General features: G+C 41.8%; 1 protein-coding gene across 3 annotated transcripts in view; it reads left to right on the forward strand.

Annotated features, from left to right (window-relative positions):
• Window positions 1-97: 97 nt before the first annotated feature.
• Window positions 98-20,608, forward strand: part of STN1 (STN1 subunit of CST complex) — a 35,023-nt gene continuing 14,512 nt past the window's right edge. The window contains exons 1-7 of one of the 3 annotated variants that reach the window (XM_045507415.2): window positions 98-281; window positions 771-961; window positions 7,559-7,654; window positions 12,375-12,443; window positions 17,059-17,217; window positions 17,949-18,072; window positions 19,177-19,351. In XM_045507415.2, coding sequence (XP_045363371.1) covers window positions 829-961; window positions 7,559-7,654; window positions 12,375-12,443; window positions 17,059-17,217; window positions 17,949-18,072; window positions 19,177-19,351 — 756 coding nt within the window. In that variant the 5' untranslated portion in view covers window positions 98-281; window positions 771-828. The other 2 variants (XM_010970959.3, XM_045507416.2) reach the window with 2 other exon arrangements.

The raw sequence follows: 20,608 nt of genomic DNA on the forward strand, positions 1-20,608 counted from the left end.
CGGAATGGGGCGGGGCCCCGATTGGGATGGGGCGGGGCCGCGGGCCGGGGCTGGAACACAGGGTTTGGTCCCTCGCGCGGGGCGGTGCAAGGTCCCACCCCCATCCTCGCACGTAGCACGAGAGGTGACCTCTGCCTAGCGCCCCTGCTCCGGGCGGGGCGAGCGGCCCCGCCTCCAGGCCGAGAGCGTCCGCGGCTTTCCAGCGCCGGAAGAGTCGGGCCTGCGCACTCGGGAGACTTGCGGGCCGGCCGCGCGGGCACGGCGGGAGGGGCTGCGAGCGGGTCAGCTTGCTTTTCGTTTCCTTTTCCTCCCTTTCTCAGCCTCATCCCGAGCACCGGAAGGTGCAGGGGCAAAGCCACGTACTGGGTTAGAGGCCCAGCCACTCTGCCCCTCTAGTGTGTGGCCACGAGGGCGTCGATATCTCCCTGGACCCCACCCATTAAACCCGTTACAGGGTACGCGTAGTTGGCCGTTATCTCCCCAAAGTGGAAAGCTGCTGTTTAACCGTTTCGAAATTTGTACTTTGAGGGAGGGAATAAGCACTCCCGTGGGACAGAGGAGAGTCCAGGGGGGAGAGTCATAAGGAACTCACAGTCCTCACACGAGGAATGCTTCTTTCCTCAAGCCCTGGGCGTGCAGTTTCACCGGCCCTGGACTCCTGGGTTTATCCCTCTCAGAGTTCTGGGTGCCTGCCCGGGAACAGCTTGGGGCCGTGCCAATTTCACCCACTTTAACAGCCTTGCGTACTGATTTTTGTGTCTCCCGTTTAGGTCCTCGACTCTGGTTGCAGAGCCTTTCTTGGTTGGGAAGCCACAGCCCAGCCTCCCGATGCAGCCTGAATCCAGCCGGTGTGAAGAGGAAACTCCTTCCCTCCTGTGGGGTTTGGATCCTGTGTTTCTAGCCTTTGCAAAACTCTACATCAGGGATATCCTGGACTTGAGGGAGTCTAGCCAGGTGCCAGGTATGTGGCCAGTCGGCCTGGTGGAAGCTCTGTGCTGCATCTGCAGTCCACCCTCCCTTCGCCAGAGCTGTAGAAATCTGGGGCCTTAGGGGCTTTCCGGAGAGCCTTTCCTGCTGCAGGTTTTGAAACTGACCTAGCCTGGATCCTCAAATGAGTTCATTTCTATGCAAGTTAAAAACAGTCTAAGCTTTTTAATTTTTATTTTTTAAATAGATACGTTGGGGAGCAACCTTTGTACTGAGGAATGTTTTTACCTGAGTTTGAAGTCTTTCATATTTAAAAATGCTCAGTTGTTTTTCTCTGCTCCTGCTCATGGTGGAAAGCTCAGGCCTTGCTCCCATTCCTAACTGTGCCACTTAACCTGGCCTGGGCATGTGACTCACCAGTAAAGCTTAAGTGTCTTATTTGTAAAATGAGGATTGACCATGCCTGATTTTCTTGTGGAGTTTGATTTTGTTTTAAATAGATGAGAATCAAAATAATGTAAACCCCTTGAGAGGGAGGACATTATTTGCCTTGTTCACCGATGTAATCCCAGTGCTTAAAGAGTGCCTGGCATGTGATGGGCCTGCAAGAAATAGTAACTGGAGCAACACAGCATTATGTTCACAGCAAACATGAAGTTAAAGAAATCACTTAAAAAAAATTAGAGTGATGATCACTAAAGATAGGCTCTTTATATGCCAAAATACAACAAATATAGTTTGGGGTAGATTTAAGTAATTCACACAGTTGGGGATGGATCTTCACATGTTTACTGTGCTATGTGAGAAGTTTAGTTAAACTCTCCTTGCTATTTCGAATGACTAACAGCTATGAGTCAAAAGTAGTTAAGAATCTCAAGTATGCACAGTTTTAGTGAGACCACGTTTTGTGTGTTTCCAGTCCTATCTACAAATATATTTGGATAACCTTACACTAAAGCCTTTTGTACAGATTTTTCACCACACCTTTATTTTCTAATTATTGTTGGAAATGATCTGGTTTTTTCCTTGGAAGGCAGCCATCCTCCCCCACAGTTGTCTGTTCCAGAACAGTCTGGTATGCTTCATAGCTCATCTCCTTGTGAAAAAATTAATTCACACCAAATGCCAGCCTTGCTTGAGGGTCTTCTGTAGGTGCTCCAGGAAGCATCAGGGGTGTGATAGGGGCTTAATTCTTCCTGTGGGTGAAAGACTTTATAATATATTAACAACAAACCAAGGAAAAGTGCTCCCAGTCATCTTTGTTATGTCACCGGTGGTACCGTTTCAGATGTAGTTTTTAAAATGAAACTGTTGTCAAACCCAAGTTTGAGTGCCTGACACACAGTGAGACCAAATAAACCAAAATATCGGAGTTTGAAGCAGGGAGAGTTTTACTGCAGGGCCGACCAAGGAGAATGGTTGGCTTGTGCTCGAAAGACCCAAACTCCCTTGTATTTTTCAGAGAATAGGCAACCTTTGGGGTGAGGACTGCAGGGTGTATGGCCTTCTTCTGATTGGTTGGTGATGAGGGAACAAGGTGGTGTTCCAGGAATATCAATCTTTAACCTTCTGGTTCTGACCAGTCTGGGGTCTCAGCATGTAGTTACCATCCTCCACCTGGGTGGGGGCCTTAGTTCCTGTAGAACAACTCAAAGATAGATATCCGAGGAGGAACCAGGACTCTGCCCCGTTACTATTGTTTTTTGACAGCTTTTCCTTTGTTTTTGCATTCCCTCACTCCCCTAATTACTAACTGCTTGAATCTGCCCTTTGGAACTCAGGGAAGGTCTAGGAGGCTGAACTATTTTTCCTAGAGAGTGGAAATGGGGGACACAGAAAAGCTTTTGTACCCAGAAACCCTGCTCAGTTTCAAAACCTCATGGTTGAAGAAACCATTAACCATAGTTGCACAGAGTGATTTTCTTTATTCTGTAGGATTCTGAGGGTGGGAAATGCTGCAAGCTAGGTTTTTATTTTTGTGTTTTGTTCTTGTTGCTTTTGGTTTGGTCATCATAAAGAAAACACTTTTATTTTGAGGCATAAAATTTAGAAATGTTTAAATAGCAAAGAATATTTTTAAACAAAATAACCAAAGTTAACCCCCAAAGATGATAAAACAAGAAACAAATATATGATAAAGAATTTGGCTGGCTTTTGTCTGAGGTTCCTGGGAGATTTTTGGTTTTCTGGAATGATGGGAGTGTTTTTGTTATTCATGGTGGGCCCCTTGAACCACACTGAGCTTTATGCTAATGAGGTGCCTCATGCTGGGCCCCTAGATAATTTCAGGGTTGGGGCTGTTCAGGTCTGAAAGATCAACCACCTGATTAGAGGGTTGGGTTTTGAGCCGGGTGACATCAGCCCAACCCTTTGGGAGGAGAGGGGAATTGGAGATTAAGTTATCAAGTGGACAGTGGTTCAGTCAATCTTGTCTATGTAATGAAACCCTAATTAAAAGGCTTGGGTGAGCTTTCCTGGTTGTTAATCAGACATTGATGTGTGAGAGTGATGTGTCCTGTGGACATGAAGGCTTTGGGCTTGGACTCTCCCAGACCTTGTCCTGTACATTTCTTCTTTTGGCTAGTCCTGGTTTGTACCCTTTATTATAGAACTATAGCCTAAGCATAGCACCTTTCTGAGTCCTGTGTTTCATTGTATTAAATTATCAAACCTGCGGGAATTGTGGAAACTGCTGCATTTGTAGCCAGTTGGTCAGAAGTGTGTGTGGCCTGAGGACCCTCAAATTTGGGACTGGTGCCTCAAGTGAGAGCAGTCTTGTGGGAGACTGTGCCCTTAACCTGTGAAATTCGACCTTACTCTGGCTGGTTAGCGTCAAAATTGCCTTGCAAAATGGTTGCAAAATGTCAACTCCCCTAAATTAACCTGTGAATTTAAGGTTAAACTAATAGAATGTTATGAAATTTAACTGTAGTAGTGATGTTGTTTAAGTTTGGGGATTTTGGTTTGGTTTTATTTGGTTTGGTTACAGTTCATAGCACACAGAAATGGTCTCTGTTATTCTAAGTTTCTCTATTCATGTCAAGCTTTAACGATGGGATAAATAATAGTGAATCTTTTGTGGGGAGGGTATAGCTCAGTTGTAGAGCACATGCTTAGCATGCACAAGGTCGTGGGTTCATTCCCCAGTATCTCCATTAAAAATAAATAAATAAAATAAATAAATTTAAGTATTCTTGGTATAAATAAACAAATAAACAAACCTAATTATCCAGCCCCCCAAAACAAACAAAAACTAGTGGATCATTTATTTAAATCAAAATACAACACTTATATCATCTAATTCTAGAGAACCCAATGACATGGAAATAGTATATTCATAAAAATTATATTAAATGAATCTATATTTTTAGAATATTATCTTTGGCATTTTAATGCTATCTGACTTCAGTAAGAGCAGTTGTAGCATCAATTAAGTAACAGCAGTTAGACTAAGAAGAGATAAATCAAAAGTACTTTTTTAAAAGAGAGAAAACACAGGCAAATGTCTTTCTGTGGATGTGGCTGTTCAGGGATCACCGCTGTGAAAGCTGAATCAAAGCCGCCAGGGACCCTGGGTCCCTCAGCCTTCCCAGGGTGACCCTCCTCCTTCCTGGGGACCTGATGATCTAGGGGATGGATCCCCTGATACGGCTGGGGCTTTGTGCGCTGCATGTGGACAAAGGCAGCCAGAGCCAAAGGACCCCTTGGGAAAGGCTGCAACTTAAACTCAGCCTTAGCCAGTATCTGTTGTGGTGGTTATTTCTTTTCTTAGCTCATCTGGCTTCCTCTCAGTCCGCAGAGCTGCTGTCCAACGTTCTTGAGCTCTCTTCTCATAGAAGAGGCTCTTGTGTTGATGGAAGGAAGTGGTTCTCTCCACTGCTTTTTCCACATCCTCCTCCTTCTTGTGGAAGTTGTGCTTCTATACACATGGGGAATTTTCCTTCCTATTTCCAAGCAGTATATTTCTTCTCCAATCAATTATCTCTGATTTTATTCAAACCATCTGTTATTTTTTGCTAAATTTGTTCTCCTTTGTTCTCTCTGCTACACTTTTGAGATGTTTTTCCTGGTTTTTTGTTGTTGTTGTTGACGTTTTTTAATCTTTGAGTGACTATCCTTGAAGACAAGCATTGTCAGTCTATGAGCTGAAAGTTTAGGGGGCTCCCTTTTCTGTCCTTTTTCAAGAAAATCTATTCAAGTGGAGACCTGTTCAGATTTGTATCAGGTGTTGCCCAGTGCAGAGTTGGTCATATCGGTGGACTGGCATCCACCACAGGTGACTTGAGGAACCTCATTGGCTTGTGTCATTAGTCCAGCCTTCTCGTTGCCTTTTCCGTATAGGTCAGCCCAGGCAGAACACCTTTGGCTGGCTCTTTTCTCCTCCTTAAAGTGTGTTGGCTCTTCACTGTAAAAACCGCCATAGCAGCACGTACCAGGGTGTCCCAGGGACCCAAAGATTCCTGGGACTTGTCTCAAGCTTTCAACATCACTAGCAGAGCACCCTACAGCGGCTCAGGGAGCAGCTGGAAAAGCATTTCAGGGGCAGGCAGCAGGCCCTCCACGGGTCCGCAGGGCTCCACAGCTCTGCCTCTGATTGCCAGTGTGCTGGGGGCCACAACCAACCACGCAGAACCCACTGGAGTGCTCCATCTCTAATGCAGACAGATACCTAGCAACCAGGACAGACCATCAGTTGGGCTAGGGGAGGGAGAAGCCAGTCAGGTTCCAGGAAAGAGTTCTCTCTAACTTGGCTCTGCTCAGCACAAACAGAAAGTACAGCGCATTTGGGGAAGCAGAAAGTGCCGACTGCAGCCAAGGCCAGTCTGGAGCCTAGGTCACCCTCAGCCCCACATGGCCCTTCCACAGAACTAGAGAACCACCTCACGCCACACCACCGCCCTTCTCTGCACACGAGCACTTCAGGGCGTGGTGGTGGGGTACACTTCAACAGAGGACTCCAGTCCCCCGACCCTGGGGGAGGCTCATTCTCCGATTTAAACTTCCCTCTGCCACAGGGAAGCCTTAGCCTGCTGGTAAAGGTCCTACAGGGGTCGCCTCCTCTGAAGGCACCACTCTCCTTTGTGTCTGGTCAGTGCAGGTGGGCAGGGCCGGGGGACTGATTTCAGTGGTAAGAACTCTGGAGGAGTTGGTTAAGACTGTCCTGCTCTTAAGATTTCATGAATTTTCTGTGGAGTCAATTTGTTCCCGTTCAAACCAAGTGTTCCTGGATGGAGGCAACTCTTGTCCAGAGATGACACAGGACCCAGGCTCCTTCCCTTTTGTGGCTCTGACACTTTGGCTCTTTGCCCCAAGGTTGCCCTGCGCACTGTCTCTAGTCCACTAAGTCATCTTTAGAACTATGCCTCTGCTGGGGAGAGGCCCTTTTTTGGCTAAATTTGGCACCTCGTTCGATTACATCTCACTCTCCTAGAATCTCAGGCTCACTGAGGTTCAGAACCTCCCTGTCCATCCCCTGGTGACTCAGCCGTGAGCAACTGTCCTCAGCCCCTTTATCCACCCGGGAAACAAGGGAACCATCAGCAGAGGCCATTCTGGACATCCTGAATTGGGGTTCAGGCTGCAGGTCCCAACTCCCTCATTTACCCAACCCAGTGGATATGGAGAAGACAGGCTCAGACCAGGCTTGAGAGGGGATCCCAGGGGTGAGGGTGGCCAGATGCCTGAAGTGATAACTGATACTTTGTTTACAAATCATATATTTTTTTGAAAAGGAAGTCGCCATTTAAAAGTTTATAGCCTCTTTCTGAAAGTAAATAATTCAGCCATCCTGGGGAGGAAAAAAAGTCTGGAGAGGATTTTAGTCCAAACTCTTTAGCTGCAGGAGCACAAAGCAAGTAGCTTAAGCCCACACAGAAGTTCAGGTAAGGATACCGGGGCCACAAGGGAAGCTCCGTGGGAGCCGGGGCAGCACTGGGGCCTCGGGTCAGACTCACTGCTGCCAGGAGTCCCTCTCGCTGTTCCGTCCACCAGCCCATAAAAGGCCTCTGGGTGCTACTGGGTTGGGTTCTTCCTCTTAGGTTTCTCCTCTGGCGGGAACCTGCCTGCTGGCATCTGTTGTCTAGGCTTTGAAAATAGAATTTTAAAAAGAGACATTTTTGAGTTGTAATGTGCTGGCCCCAATGGGTGGCGTTTTGTAACCTAATTATCTTCTCTTTTAAAAAAAAAAAGCTACTGCTAATTTGTAGAAATGATGACTGGTTTCCTCGAAAAGCCAAAGAAGCCTTTCTCGTGGTTTCTTCTCTCTTTCCTTTTCCAGTCCCTCCACGGTGTCTCATGACACCGTGGCTGTTTTCAGGCTCCTTGTGAGTTCTGCGAGGAGGTACATTTCATTGTAACAAGTGGAAAGATGATTAACCAGATCTGGTTGGACAATTTTGGCTTTCTCCTTTCTGCACTAGTACAAGCTGCTTTAAAGTCAAGCTTTCCACTTACAACCCTCGAGGAAGACATATGAATTTCTTGGGGCTTGCCGTTTGTCAGGGGCTGATTCTTGAGTCTGGAATCTTAGCAAGCAGCAAGCCGCTGATATTTGACACAGTTAGCATTAACTGAAGCAGTAAACGTCATCATACATTATATGGACTTTGCCTTTTTTTCCTTTTAATTTCAGGTATATTTTTTTACAATGGGCACCCAATAAAACAGGTGGATATCTTGGGAACTGTAATTGGAGTGAGAGAAAGAGATGCTTTCTACAGTTATGGAGGTAAGAACAATTGTGTCTGACTGTGAGTTTACGTGGAAGGACCCCACTTAGCTGGACATTGAATCCGAGGCAATCCCAGCCTTTCAGAGCAGCTGGGGACTCTCACAAACCCCCATGCAGTTGAACTCTGTTGGGAACCATTTGCAGCCACCAACATGAACTAAGTATAAAATGAGGCAACAGGTAGGAATGATACTGATGATTACTGTTAGGTGAAACGCTGGGGAGGTAGGAGGTAGAAGAATTAAAATACAGTGTAGGATCACTGGTTGATCGGGGATGGACACCTGATACCTAGGGCATAGCTATAATAGCAAAGGATGTTTATATTGATACTTTTAAAAATAAAAAGGCCAGATTAACATTAAAGTAGACTCTTTAAGAAGACAGAATGGTATGAAAATTGATCTTTAAGACATATCCAGAACAGTTTTTTTTAAAAAGCCTTTTAATACTCAAAGGGGTAAATATCCATTATCAGAAAATTTCCCTTCCCTTATGATGATGAAAACTAAATAAACAGTTTCTATAGTTTGGATACCAGCCAGTCATTAGAATATGATTTTAGTGTCATGGGTCTTGATTTTTTTCGTTGAGTTTAATGTAAGCATTTTAATACAGTGCCTAAGATTGTCTGTAAGTAAGAGGCCAAGCTAGGTGTTTTGTGGGAAGCTTAACTTTGAATTCCAAACCTTTGCTGTAATTGACATAGTCACTTTTTGTTGTGTTGCCTTGGATTTGTTTTCTTCTACTTGGGGAAAAACAGAAGGCAGTTGAACTAGCTGACCAAGAACATTACATTGGCAGTCAGTGTGTGATTGATCACTTACAGATACAATATCATGGCATTTCTTCAACATATATTCATTTTCCTGAATGTGATTATTTTGTGCTAACAGAGTATCATGTGAGAGGTGAGATTTCTCATGACCTCTGGTTTTTCCTAGCCTGTAGTTTTTGAAACTCTGAGATAGATCATCTTGTCAGGCATTCCCCATACTGGAGCTCTTCTCTACTTTATTTTTGTTTTTTTTGTTTGTTTGTTTTTTTTTATTGTTGTTGTTTTGGGGTTTTTTGGTGGGGGGAGGTAATTAGTTTTTTTTTTTTTCTTTTCTTTTCTTTATTTTATTATTACATTTTTTTATGGAGGTACTGAGGATTGAACCCAGGACCTCATGCATGTTAAGGCTCTACCACTGTGCTATACCCTCCCTTCTTCTCTGCCTTATTTTATCAAAGATATCTTTTTTCTCCAGATAATTCAATAAGCATTCACTAAGTTCTTACAGCATACCCAGCTGCTGGCAAGTGTATTATCTGCAGTACATTACAGTACTTCCTCTCCAAATACCTGTGATGAAATAATAGTATCTCTCTGTTTACAAAGCACCTTTATATGCATAATTTCATGCTATTCTCCTCCTAATCTTTTGAAATAGGAAAGACAGATATTATTTCCATTTTACAGATGAGAAAACTAAGGCTCAGTTACTTGCTCAAGGTTCCACTGATGGATCCAGTCTATTTATTGACTCCAGTGTGCTTTGTAGTCTCTGTGCAACTCAGTTTGATTTTTCTCTCTCCCATGCCCATCCCCTCCAAAAAAATCATCTTCACTTCATTTTTAATTTTCTGATTTTTAAATTAAAATGAAACTGTTTGAGGACTTTAGTCCTGGCTCTAGAAACAGGCCAGATATAATGCCTCTGACCTAAAGGGGCTTCACTTAACCCCTCTCCCTATTATAAAAAGATAGGGGTACTGGGGGTATAGCTCAGTTGTAGAGTGTGCGCTTGGCATGCACAAGGTTCTGAGTTCAATCCTCAGTGCCTCCATTAAGGGGGAAAAAATAAAATAAAAAATAAATTTAAAAAATTAAAAAAAAAGATGAAGGCGATATGGCTGACTCTTCCCCAATAAACATTTCTCTTAGAGTGGATGTCGTGAGAGCATGACACATCTGTGGTTTGTGGGGTAATGAAAAGCATCTGAAGGTTGAAGTAATTGAGAGTAGAAACACTTTGGCAACTTTAATTCTTGTAAGTCCTGCTCAACAGAAAGCTACGCTCTCCTTCATGTCCTCAGGCCGGGCTTGGCTCTCAGGCCACTTGCCAGGCGGCCACTCCTGCCGTCCCAGGTCCTGTTCTGCCTGACTCACCACAGGCCTGTGCTGAGGTGCTTCCTGCTCACCCTAACTTATCCAGTGGCTGAAACAAAAGGCCGGCAGCCCCGGCCATGCAGCCCCGCTGGGGAGGATGCTGCACAGCCCTGCAAGGATGCTCTCCTTCCAGGACTTCCCAGCAGCCAGACCTCAGGGCGCCAGGAGAGGGTCTTTCAGGAGAGGTTACAAACCAGGAAGTCAGAGGGTTTGGTGGCACCGCCCTGAGCACACAGAGCACCTGGCAGCAACTCAAGCTCAGACCTAGACTCCTGGGAGGCTACCGTCAAGACCAAGATGACCTCACGTTTTCCAGAACAAATGTTCATGTGCTGATAGTTTTGACTATCTATCATAAATCAAGATTTTAAACTGACCAGAAAAGCAGTGTGCCTAGAAGTGTCATACATTATTTTTTAACTCAAAATGTCCTTACTGATTTTTTTGCTTCTTAAATCATGCTCATTATCCAATAAAATTTAGAGCTAAAGAAAGTTTGAATGAAGTACATAAAACTCATGTGAAACCCTGTAAATCAGACAAAAACAATGTCAGTGTTTAGGTGAACATCCCTCCTAATATTTCTAACATGTTCCTAATACAAAGAAATACAGATTTGCCTCATTTCCTCTTACTATTATGTATAGTTCTTTCTCTTCTTAATATTTCTGAAATTAGGCTTACAGTCACTGTGTACATTGAGTATGGACTTCTTTCTGCATACTCCAAAAGAAACTGCTATTAGCATTTTGAAATCTTAAAATCATTTCTGTCAAAACACATTATTTAATATTTTACATAAATTAGATTATCTATTAGATATGTATGATTATATATACAACTTCTGTTTTACAATGAGATATCTTTTAACAGCAATGAACATAGATCTTCATTATAATTTTTTATTCTCATATGTCATGCCATTGTAATTTATTCAACCAATTCCATATTTTATATAAACTTAGATTATTTCCAACTTCCAATACTATAAGCAATATTATGATAAAGAGCCTTATACAAGATGTAAATATCTGTGTATTTGTTTTGTTTTTCTCCTCAGGATAAATTACTGGAAGTAAATACTAAGTCAAAGGATATATACATTTCAAAATTTGATACACATTTCCAAATTTGTTCTTTAGAAATTTCATGTGAATTTATATTCCCATTAGCAGCATATGAGAATATCAGGATTTTTAATATGTTATTCTAGTAGTTGAGAAATTATTTAAATTTGCTTCTTTTTTTCTGGTAACTAGTGATTTAGCATACTGACCTTTGTCTCTTGGCCATTTTTAAACCGTCCATGAATTGCATAGTCTTTTTCTTTGCCATTTTTTCTCTTGTGGTCTTGGTCTCTTCCTTATTAATCTGTATTAGTTCTTTTTGTATTAAGATACTAACACCATCACTTGGAAGACTGCTATTCAGTATTAGTTTTTAATTGATCAAATGTATCAGACTTTTAAAAATGATGATTTTCAGGTCTACTTAAAGAAGTCTCCTCCCACCAACTGTAAGCCCAGGGTTAAAAGTATTCACTCATATTTTCTTCTTATCTTTTTGTTTACCTATATTATTTTTAATAAAATAAAATCCATCTAGAATTTATTTTAGTTTAAGAAGTCTTATTCTCAGCTTCTGTTTTCAACACAGATTTAAACCAGCAATGAGAAAACTTTGCCTTATGTTTCTTCTATATTACATGTGTTTTTACAACAGTCTAGCTAGTGATATTTTAAAAAATCATTAAGCCCACTGACCCCATGTTCAACAACCTCTGTTCTGAGATTGTCAGAAATTAGGCAAGGAGAAAATGCCTATCGTGCCTGATCAAACATCTCCAAATTTGTCTGCACTTATAAATCCAAGTGCAATGGGAATTCTTTGTTTTTGTTTGTTTGTTTGTTTGTTTGTTTGTTTTGCATTAGGGATAAAATAAGCCAGACCAGTATTGTTTGTGTAACCAAGATAAAATTATTTTTATTATGGAAATAAAACTTTGTTTTTCTATAATGTGCTTGGCTTTCCTTACATCCTCTGCAATGGCAAAGACTGGGCAGAAGCTCTTTCAAAGAGAAGCCCAGACCAGAAGACTTGGGATGCTCTGTCGTGGTAAGTCAACGAGCTGGCAGAAGAGCACATGGTGACAGATGGCTGTGCTCTGAGTGCCTCTAATCACAGACCAGGTGATAGTCTCTGGTTGTAGGGTGGGAGAACAAGGCTGATTTTATATGTTAGCAGTTTTTGAGATTTTTGCACTTAACTTCCTTAGGACACCCCTTTTAGGAGAAGTTTAGACAAGAATCAGTAGCAATGCCCTTGGGATAGGGTGAGAGAAATGTTGATGACCTTCTGCTGGGCTCATGTATTACACTGACATTGCAGACAAGCAGTTCCCACTGATGTGTGGTGAGAGATTATTTCTAAAGGTGGAAGGAAAATGTAATAAGGGATTTGCCAACCAGGCTGTTGAAAACTGTCATCTGAATGCGGCGGCGGCATGCTAATTCACCAGTCATGTCCACATCTCTGTTCTACTCTCTTACACTTCTCTTGCAGTGGATGATAGCACTGGAGTAATAAACTGCATCTGCTGGAAAAAGTTGAGCAATACCGAGTCCTCGTCAGGTAATTTTATTTGCAATGCTTCTTTACATTTTCAGCTAACCATTAGATTTTATTCAAGGTAGCTCAGCAGAACAGCTTTGGTGCTGAATTTTCACATTTATCCACTGGTGAGTTACATTGGTCAACTCGAAGCACTCTACCCAGAGCTTTGGCTGCTCTGCAAACGGCATTATAGGGAAGCCAGTTGCTTTTCTTGCTCCCCTTTCTTTGGCGCTCACTTCCTCCTAAGTCTACAGGAATGTGCATAGGTTCCTGGAAGTTTCAGCATTCCATTTTTACCGTGACAGTTATTACGCAAGTCAAGATGGTTTAGCCAAATTGCTAATCAGGTGAGAATCCCCTTCCTCTGGGCATATCACTTGACCAAAGCTTTCTTGAAAGCTTTTGCCCTGACATGGTTGCCACTAACTTCTATGCTCCTATGATCCAGATTTTCTGAAATCTCTAGCATTTTCAAACAGATATGCCAGGAATTCTAACATGAATGAGAAGGTGATATAGGATTCCCTTAAAGTTAGCCATTAAATAATATAAACTGAAAAAGAACTTTAAGATTGTATATTGAGCTTATTGACTGTAATTGAAACAGCGTTTGGAATTTCTTGAGTATGTTTTAATAGTCCTTAGGTAGTTTTTTGAGTTATTTGAGTTCATAATATTAAAAGAATATATTGCCTTAGTGGTGAACACTTTTGGTTGTAGCAAAGCTACAGAAACTGGGACCTTTGTTTTATAACATATGCAATATGTTGCTGTATGCCCTGGGGTTATTCAATAAATACTGCCTAGTCTGATATCTAACGTCTAGTATCTGTCTCCTGTTTTAAATGGTGAGACTGTGTAACACTTAGAGTGGCTTCTTCTTTCCCTTTTGACATTACCTGTCAGAATCTCAACTTTCTACTTTGCTGGTCAATGGAATGCTCACTTGCTTGATTTTCTGATGTATTTACATTTAGAATTTGGCCATCACTTTCACATAACTTTGATATTTCCATTTCCTAATTTGGGAACGTGTTTATCAATGGCATTACTTTGCTTAAGAAGCTTTGTAGATAAAAAAAATTGAAGAGAGACAACATGTTTTTATGGAGGTATCTCAGAGGTAAGAAATAAACCTATAAGACAATCAGATATTTGAATTTTCATATCTGTCTAGAGTATTAAAATCATTTGCAGATTTATGGTTGTTGTATTATCACAGTCTTCAATCAGAAAGCAGCGTTTGATTATGCATACTTGTTTTAGACCAAGAGTTACCCAACTTTTTCTGTACGGGGCCAGACAATAATTGTCTTCTGCTTTATGGGCCATGTGGTCTGCATTGCAGCTGTTCAACATTGTCATTGTAACACAGAAGCAGACATAGGCAGTGCATAAACAAATGGGCATGGTTGTGTTCCAATAAAACTTTATTTACAAGAACAGATTGTGGATGGATTTGGACCACGGGCTGTAGTTTACAGACTCCTGTTTTAGATATTGTTTTAATTTTCAAAATCAGCTTTTTTTTTTTTTTAAAGAAATGGAAATAACATCATCAGAAATATTATATAACTCAGTAATTTTTTAGATACAATGACTTTCAATACTGAAAGTGAGATTTTGTTTTAAGTATCTGTAAGTTGATGAATAGATGAATGGTCATAGTTGGTAGCCTTAATTGGAAATTGCTTTGGGAATAAAAAATGAGGGTGAGGGTACAAGTAGAAAGCCTGAAAATGCTTCTCATCGTGTTATGAAGTGTTATTTTTAAATTGTTCCCGACTAGCCCATTCTCTCCTGTTAATTTAATCGCCCTTGGTTTTAAAGCTTTCCACTGGAAAGTGGCCAACGTAGACTAATTTTTTTAAACAAAATTTGGTCTGAGTCAAAATCATGTTCCAGTCAGTTAAGGTATAAAAATATAATATTAACTCCTATAAATGTCACTTTGAATGTGCCATTTGGACTTAGCTTAGGAGAAAAGTTAAGAAAGCTTGGTCCTTAGTATTAGAATTTTAAAGAGGATTTATCTTTCAGGGTGGAATAGGCTACTTAAAATGAAATTCTGTCAGGCTCCAACCATCTCATTATATTCATTAAATTACACAGCTTGAGCCCTTCTTTCGGCAATTTGGTTCACCCTTTAAATGAACGCTGAGCCTCTTTTTCTCAGACCAGCCCTCAGTCTGATCATTTCAGCAGTGGAATATGAAGCATTTATCATCATCTATAATGTCTGAATAATGGCAGCGAAATTTATAAGTACGTTTAAAATTCAACCTACACAGAAGAGGACTTAGGAGTAGGAACGCAGATGGAATAACCCTTTAAAAAGCAATACTTAGGTATTTTCTGAAGAAACCCAGTAAGTTGAGTAACATTAACACTGATTGTGTCTAGATTCCTAGCTGTTGGTTACTGCTTGCACAAAGGTCTCCACCCTCCTTAGGTTGCTGTTTCCCTTAGTGTAGTCAACGTGTTAAAAGAAAAGTTAACACCTTGGCACATTACAGAACCACGGTTATCTAAGTTGAGTTAGATTAAAAAGCAGAAAATTTGATCAATATACCATTATTCATTCCATTATAGGACTATATCCTAGTATATGATAAACCAGAAATGATATGACAGCAGGAAATAAGTCAACATTTAGCAAATGTTGTTGATTCGGGTAGATAACAGTCTTAAAAAAAGAGGTGGCTGTGATCACAGGCTTGCAGCTTACATAAAATAACCCAAAGACAGAGTTGTATATTGATCACAATAAATGTGGCGGTGTATATGTTAGGCTCTTACAAGTTTAACAGCCTAGCTGCTAAAGCACTGAAAGCTGTCATCGGTGACAAGAGGGATAGACAGAAAGACATTTTTTTCAAACTTTTATTTAACAAAAAGAAATCAAATAAACATAAAAAAGAAAGCCATGGAATGGGAAGGGTGGACGTACTAAGCATAACTGATAAAGCTTCCCTACATTTTTTTCAGAAATCAACATAAAGTGTTCGAAAGAGATAAAGGGTTTATGCATGAAGAAATGCAGAGAGTAGATCGTCTTATAAAACACATAGTCTCTCTGGCAATTTAAAAGCAAAATAAAATGTTATAGAATCATTATGTATTTTTTAAGGTGTTAAAAGTCCCAGTGACTGAAGCCAGTGTGGGAGCTGCAGACCCCCATGTGTTGCTGGTGGCACCTTGTAAAAAGAGAATGGCTTGATTGTTTTTTTCTGGCAAACGTCCTGACGATATGCAATGAACTCTAAACCTGTTTGTATTTTTCTATCCAGTAATCCCCAATGAAAGACCCCCTAAGAAAACAAAATTTTTGTCTAAGGGGCTTGATTATTCGTTTTCACAAGTAGCTGACATTTATCCAATGTTTCCTGTGGATCTGGCATTGTGCTAATAAGCTTACGACGTGAGGGGTAACTAAGACTGTGCACAGCAGCTCCATGTGTGAGGTGGACTATTATTATCCTCATTTCATAACTGAAGAAACAGGCATATTGAGGTTAAGCAGCCTGCCCAAGGTCACACAGCTAATAAGAAGTGACCTGAAATTCAAGCCAGGCCTGTCTGACTCCACCACCCAAGTGTTGACTTCTACGCCCTGTACAGACAGTGCTAGTGATGGAAACCAAAATTTAAAAATTATGAAAAGGAGAAGGATGAAATAATGAGACTAGCTAAACTGGCCTATGAACAGGACAGAATGCTATACTGTTATTTAAAATGCTGAGTTGTATAGAATCTTCTGTGGATACATATGTGTATTTCAAATTATGCTAGACAGAAAAACAACACAAAATTGTTTACACCCATTAGCTAATAACTGTGGAAAACACTGGTGTCCTCACGGGGCCGGCAGCAGAGAGCGCAGGGTGAGCGGGAAGGCTGTGGGCTCAGAGACTGCCCGAGTTCCGACTCCAGCTTTGCTGCTAGCTAGCTGTCTTCCTTTGGGCAAGTTGCTTATCTGTGACTCAGTTTCCTCGTCTGTAAAATGAGGCTAAGGATAAAGAAGAGTGGTTGTGAGTGTTAGATGTGCTGACAGGCTGCAAAGTCCTTAGAACAGCAGTACTGTAGTACCCAAACATCTGGGGCTATTCTTATTATTTAACTCGTACATTTTGGAAGTAAATTTAAGTGATGGAAATTATTTAGAATTGAATGTGCATTCGATTCTTTTCACCATGATGTTTCTTAAGTTTATAGTTTTCAGCAATATGAGTGCGTGTGAGAGAGGCGGGTGGTGGATATTAGCCTAGTTACCCAACAAAGATGAGAAGTGAGAGGTTAAGGTGTTGAGCCCCTCGGTGGAAAATCAGGCTCAGGCGAATTTGCCTTCCCCATAAACAACCACAAATGGAGATTCTTGGGCCCCTTTCCCCTTCTGCCAGGCTCTGTGTCCCTGCAAGGACACTTTAAAGGGTTGTTTAGAGCTATTGCTACCATACCCGGCTGAACTCACCCAGAATACAGCTCAGAACCCCGCAGAGCCTTCTGACTGCACAGGCGATGCAGGGATAGGAATAAATGTCTGGTGTTGCTCCTACCCCAAAGTCTCTCTCAAGTATGGTCGAGTGATTGTGTTACGCATTTCTCTCTTTCCTTCTGGCCCCAACAACTACAGCTGCTCCAAGTGCAAGAGAACTGAGCCTAACCTCACAGCTTAAGAAGCTGCAAGAGACCATTGCGCAGAGAGCAAAGATAGAAATTGGGGACATCATCCGGATCAGAGGTCAGATCCGCACGTACAGGGAAGAGCGAGAAGTTCATGCCACTGCTTATTGTAAGCACAAGATATTTCTGCCTAGTTGGTTGTTATCCTGGGTGTGTGTCCTATAAGCTTGTTTAGCTAAAAGTCAAACTTCTAAAAAGTTCAAATAAAAAGATTTAACTCTGTCTATTGGAGGAAGCTATATTTCACAACATGCTTTCTTTAGAAAAGCAGCATTTCTTAATTTTATTTCAAAAAGAGGTAACTATAAATAAGTTGGGAAAGAAAACAAATGGTTTATTGTAAATGGCTGACAAATGTATTTTGGACAATATAAGAGTTTCTAAAATACTTTGAAGTTCTAAGTGTGAATCCATTTAAGGAAGACTGTTCATCGTCTTCAAAATGATGGAGATTTCTTGAACACCACTGAGTCCACTAACTTTGAAAGAAAACAGCTATTTAGAAGCATGACAGGCCTGTGTCTTCTGAGTGATACCCTTTGCACTGCTCTGGCTGATTTTCACTTGGAAATCTCAAGGGCAGCCCGGTTATCCACCATTGTAGCAGACGAGTGAAAACGCTAGTCCCAGTCTCCTCTGGCCATGCCTGTGACGCTTAGGATGTTGCCTCTCTCACAGGATGGCTGGGAACCGTGTAGTGCATCTAGACTGTGACCCCTGGGCAGCCATTGAGGAAGGGGACCCACCAAGTGCCCCACTTACTGCCACTGCACTCAGGATGTGGGAGAGAACTAATCTCAGCGTCATTTCTGTGGCACGTCTTCCCCCGTCACTTACTAGATAAAGTGGATGACCCGGTGTGCAACATTCAGATCGCAAGGATGCTTGAGCTGCCCACTATCTACAGAAAGATTTATGACCAGCCTTTCCGCAGCCCAGCCCTAGAGAAAGAAGAGGCACTGAGGTAAGTTATGGACTATGACTGCTGAACATGTGACCCCAGCAGGAAGGCCAACCAGTGGGATCCCAGATGCTGGTGGGGGAGCCTGGGTTCAGTTCCTGGACCATCCACCCACTCAGTGTGGGGCTCCGGGCAAGTCTGCTTGCCCTCGGGATGCTTATGTCCCCCTCCGTAAAGTGAAGATGATAATGGTACAAGTGTTCTAAGGTCGTGGTGAGGAAAATATATGTGTAGTTGGAGTCTCTGAAGGAGTGGAGGAGGGAGCAGAGAAAAAAATATTTGAAGAAATCATGGATGAAAATTTCCCAAGTTTGATGAAAACTGTAAATTCACAGATCCAGGAAGCTCAATGAACCCCAAGGCAAGAAACCTGAAGAAAACTGCACCAAGGCACATCATAATCAAAATACTGCAAAAGAAAAAAAAAACAGTCACTCCCTACCAGGGATGATTTTATTCTTTGGAGGGGTGGATAAACAGGAGAAAGGAATGGATGCATATTTGCTATAAATATGCCTCAAAGAACTCTGGGAGGAGACAGAAACAATCATAGTGGCTGTGGTGGGGGCACTGGGAGGAGGATAGGAGACTTTTCACTGTATATATACCCTTTAATTTTTTAACATTTTTATAGATTACATATTTCAAAAAATTATATTTTAAAACCCCCAAGCTAGAGACCTGTAGAAAGTAAAAAATGAAGGTTCTCCAATTTCCCGTCCCCCGCCTTAGTGCGATTCCCCAGAGGTTACCTCTGTAGAGAGATTGATGTGTATCCTGTTAGACTTTTTTCTTCTGTGCAGACACAAGCATGAGTATTCACCCATGTATTCCGTGGGTTGTCATTTGCTTTTTTACAAAAATGGTACCGTCCCTCACATACCATTCTGCAGCTTGACTGTTTTCTAAATCTATCATGATATCAGTTCCCATAGTTCTGCCTCATCCTTCTAAACAGCCACGCAGCGTTCCCTGGTGACTTGCCCCTTATGTCAAAAACACGCATTAATACGGCATTGCATTTGCTAGCGAAGTTTCAGTTTTACCCACATCCAAAAGGAACAAAGGTAATAGATTTTTGCAGAGTTTGTTAAACCTTTCTCCCAGCAGCAATCCAGGCACCCTGGACCTTGACAGTCTCACATGTCTGCTGAGTGAAAAAGTGAAAGAATTCCTTGTGGAGAACAGAGTGCAAACCTTTTACCAGCAGGAGTTGGAAACGGTGGAGTCCCTGCTGTCCCTTGCTAACCAGCCTGTAATTCATAGCACCCACTCCGGGCAAGTAAGTGCGGCATGCCCACGTGAGAATTCAAGGCCCCTGCCCCAAATCTGCAGTTGAAGGGTGTGGGTGGACATGACTGTGGCATTATGACTCCCAGGCTGTAACGGGGAGGGTATAGGTCAGTGGTAGAGCACGTGCTTAGCATGCACAAGATCTTAGGTTCAATCCCCAGTACCTCCATTAAAAGATTTTTTTTAATTAAAAAAAAGAAAAAGACTCACAGGTTATACCCAGAGTATAGAGATTATGTTGATTCTATTCTGGAAAGGTCACTGCCCACTGAGAATTTTGAAGGAGAATGGACATGGCCTTTTCCCCTGCTTAATCTCATTAAGCTTAATCTTTGGGCAGGAAAAAAAAAGTACTTAGTCCTCAGTACTCACTGAGATGGGTATTTAATCTCAGCAGGAGCCAGATGAGAGGAAATAGATGAGAAGAGCTCATTATCCTTCCAAGATTTTTTATTGATCAGCAAGATGATTCTTGAACTTGAACCGAGGTTTTTAAATGACCCTCTCTCTTCTCCAGAATAAAGTTAACCTATCGTGTTTTAGCAGTTTGATTAAAGACCAAGTTGTATTCAATCTGGTTTATAAGTAAAAATTTCAAGGAACACTCAAGTAACTTTTTATTCGTCTCTGAAAGAGCTGTCCTCATGTTTTCACCCATAGGTTAGAGTTGTTTGGTGTTTACTTATTTGCTTAGAATTAAGAATTATCTGAGACTGGTTTTAGGCTTTCTGTTTCACTGCAATTCTTTGGTTTTTTCGTTGCTGTAACAGGATTCGTGCTTATTTATTTCATTCATTCCGCTGGGGAATGGTCTCTGCCTGAATGTCACCTTCCTGCCCTCCCTGACCTTGGGAGGTTTTGGCTGGCTTTGAGAGCCACTGGCTTCCTCACTGTTATCACCCTGTTTCCACACCTCGTGATATCATTGGTATTTAGTTATTTGCCTGCCCGTTCCTCCACCAGAGTGTAAATCCTGTAAGAGCAGAGGTTTTGTCTGTCTTTTCTTTTCTCTTTAGAACCAGAGCCTAGAACAGAGTTGGCATAAAGTGTGTTCTCCACAATTATTTGTTGATTGAAGAAAAAATTCAAATAGTTCCTAAAATTATGTAGCTTTTAAGTCTCCTTCCCATTCCCTCTCCCACTCCCCTTTCCACCGAGACAAACACCATTAGGAGTCTCAGGAGTCTCCTTCCGTAGATAGTCTGCATGTATAAACTGGAAGTAATTGTATCCTTTTTTAACACAA

This window comes from Camelus bactrianus, chromosome 11 (assembly GCF_048773025.1).
Source record: "Camelus bactrianus isolate YW-2024 breed Bactrian camel chromosome 11, ASM4877302v1, whole genome shotgun sequence".
Classification (NCBI taxonomy): Eukaryota; Metazoa; Chordata; class Mammalia; order Artiodactyla; family Camelidae; genus Camelus; species Camelus bactrianus.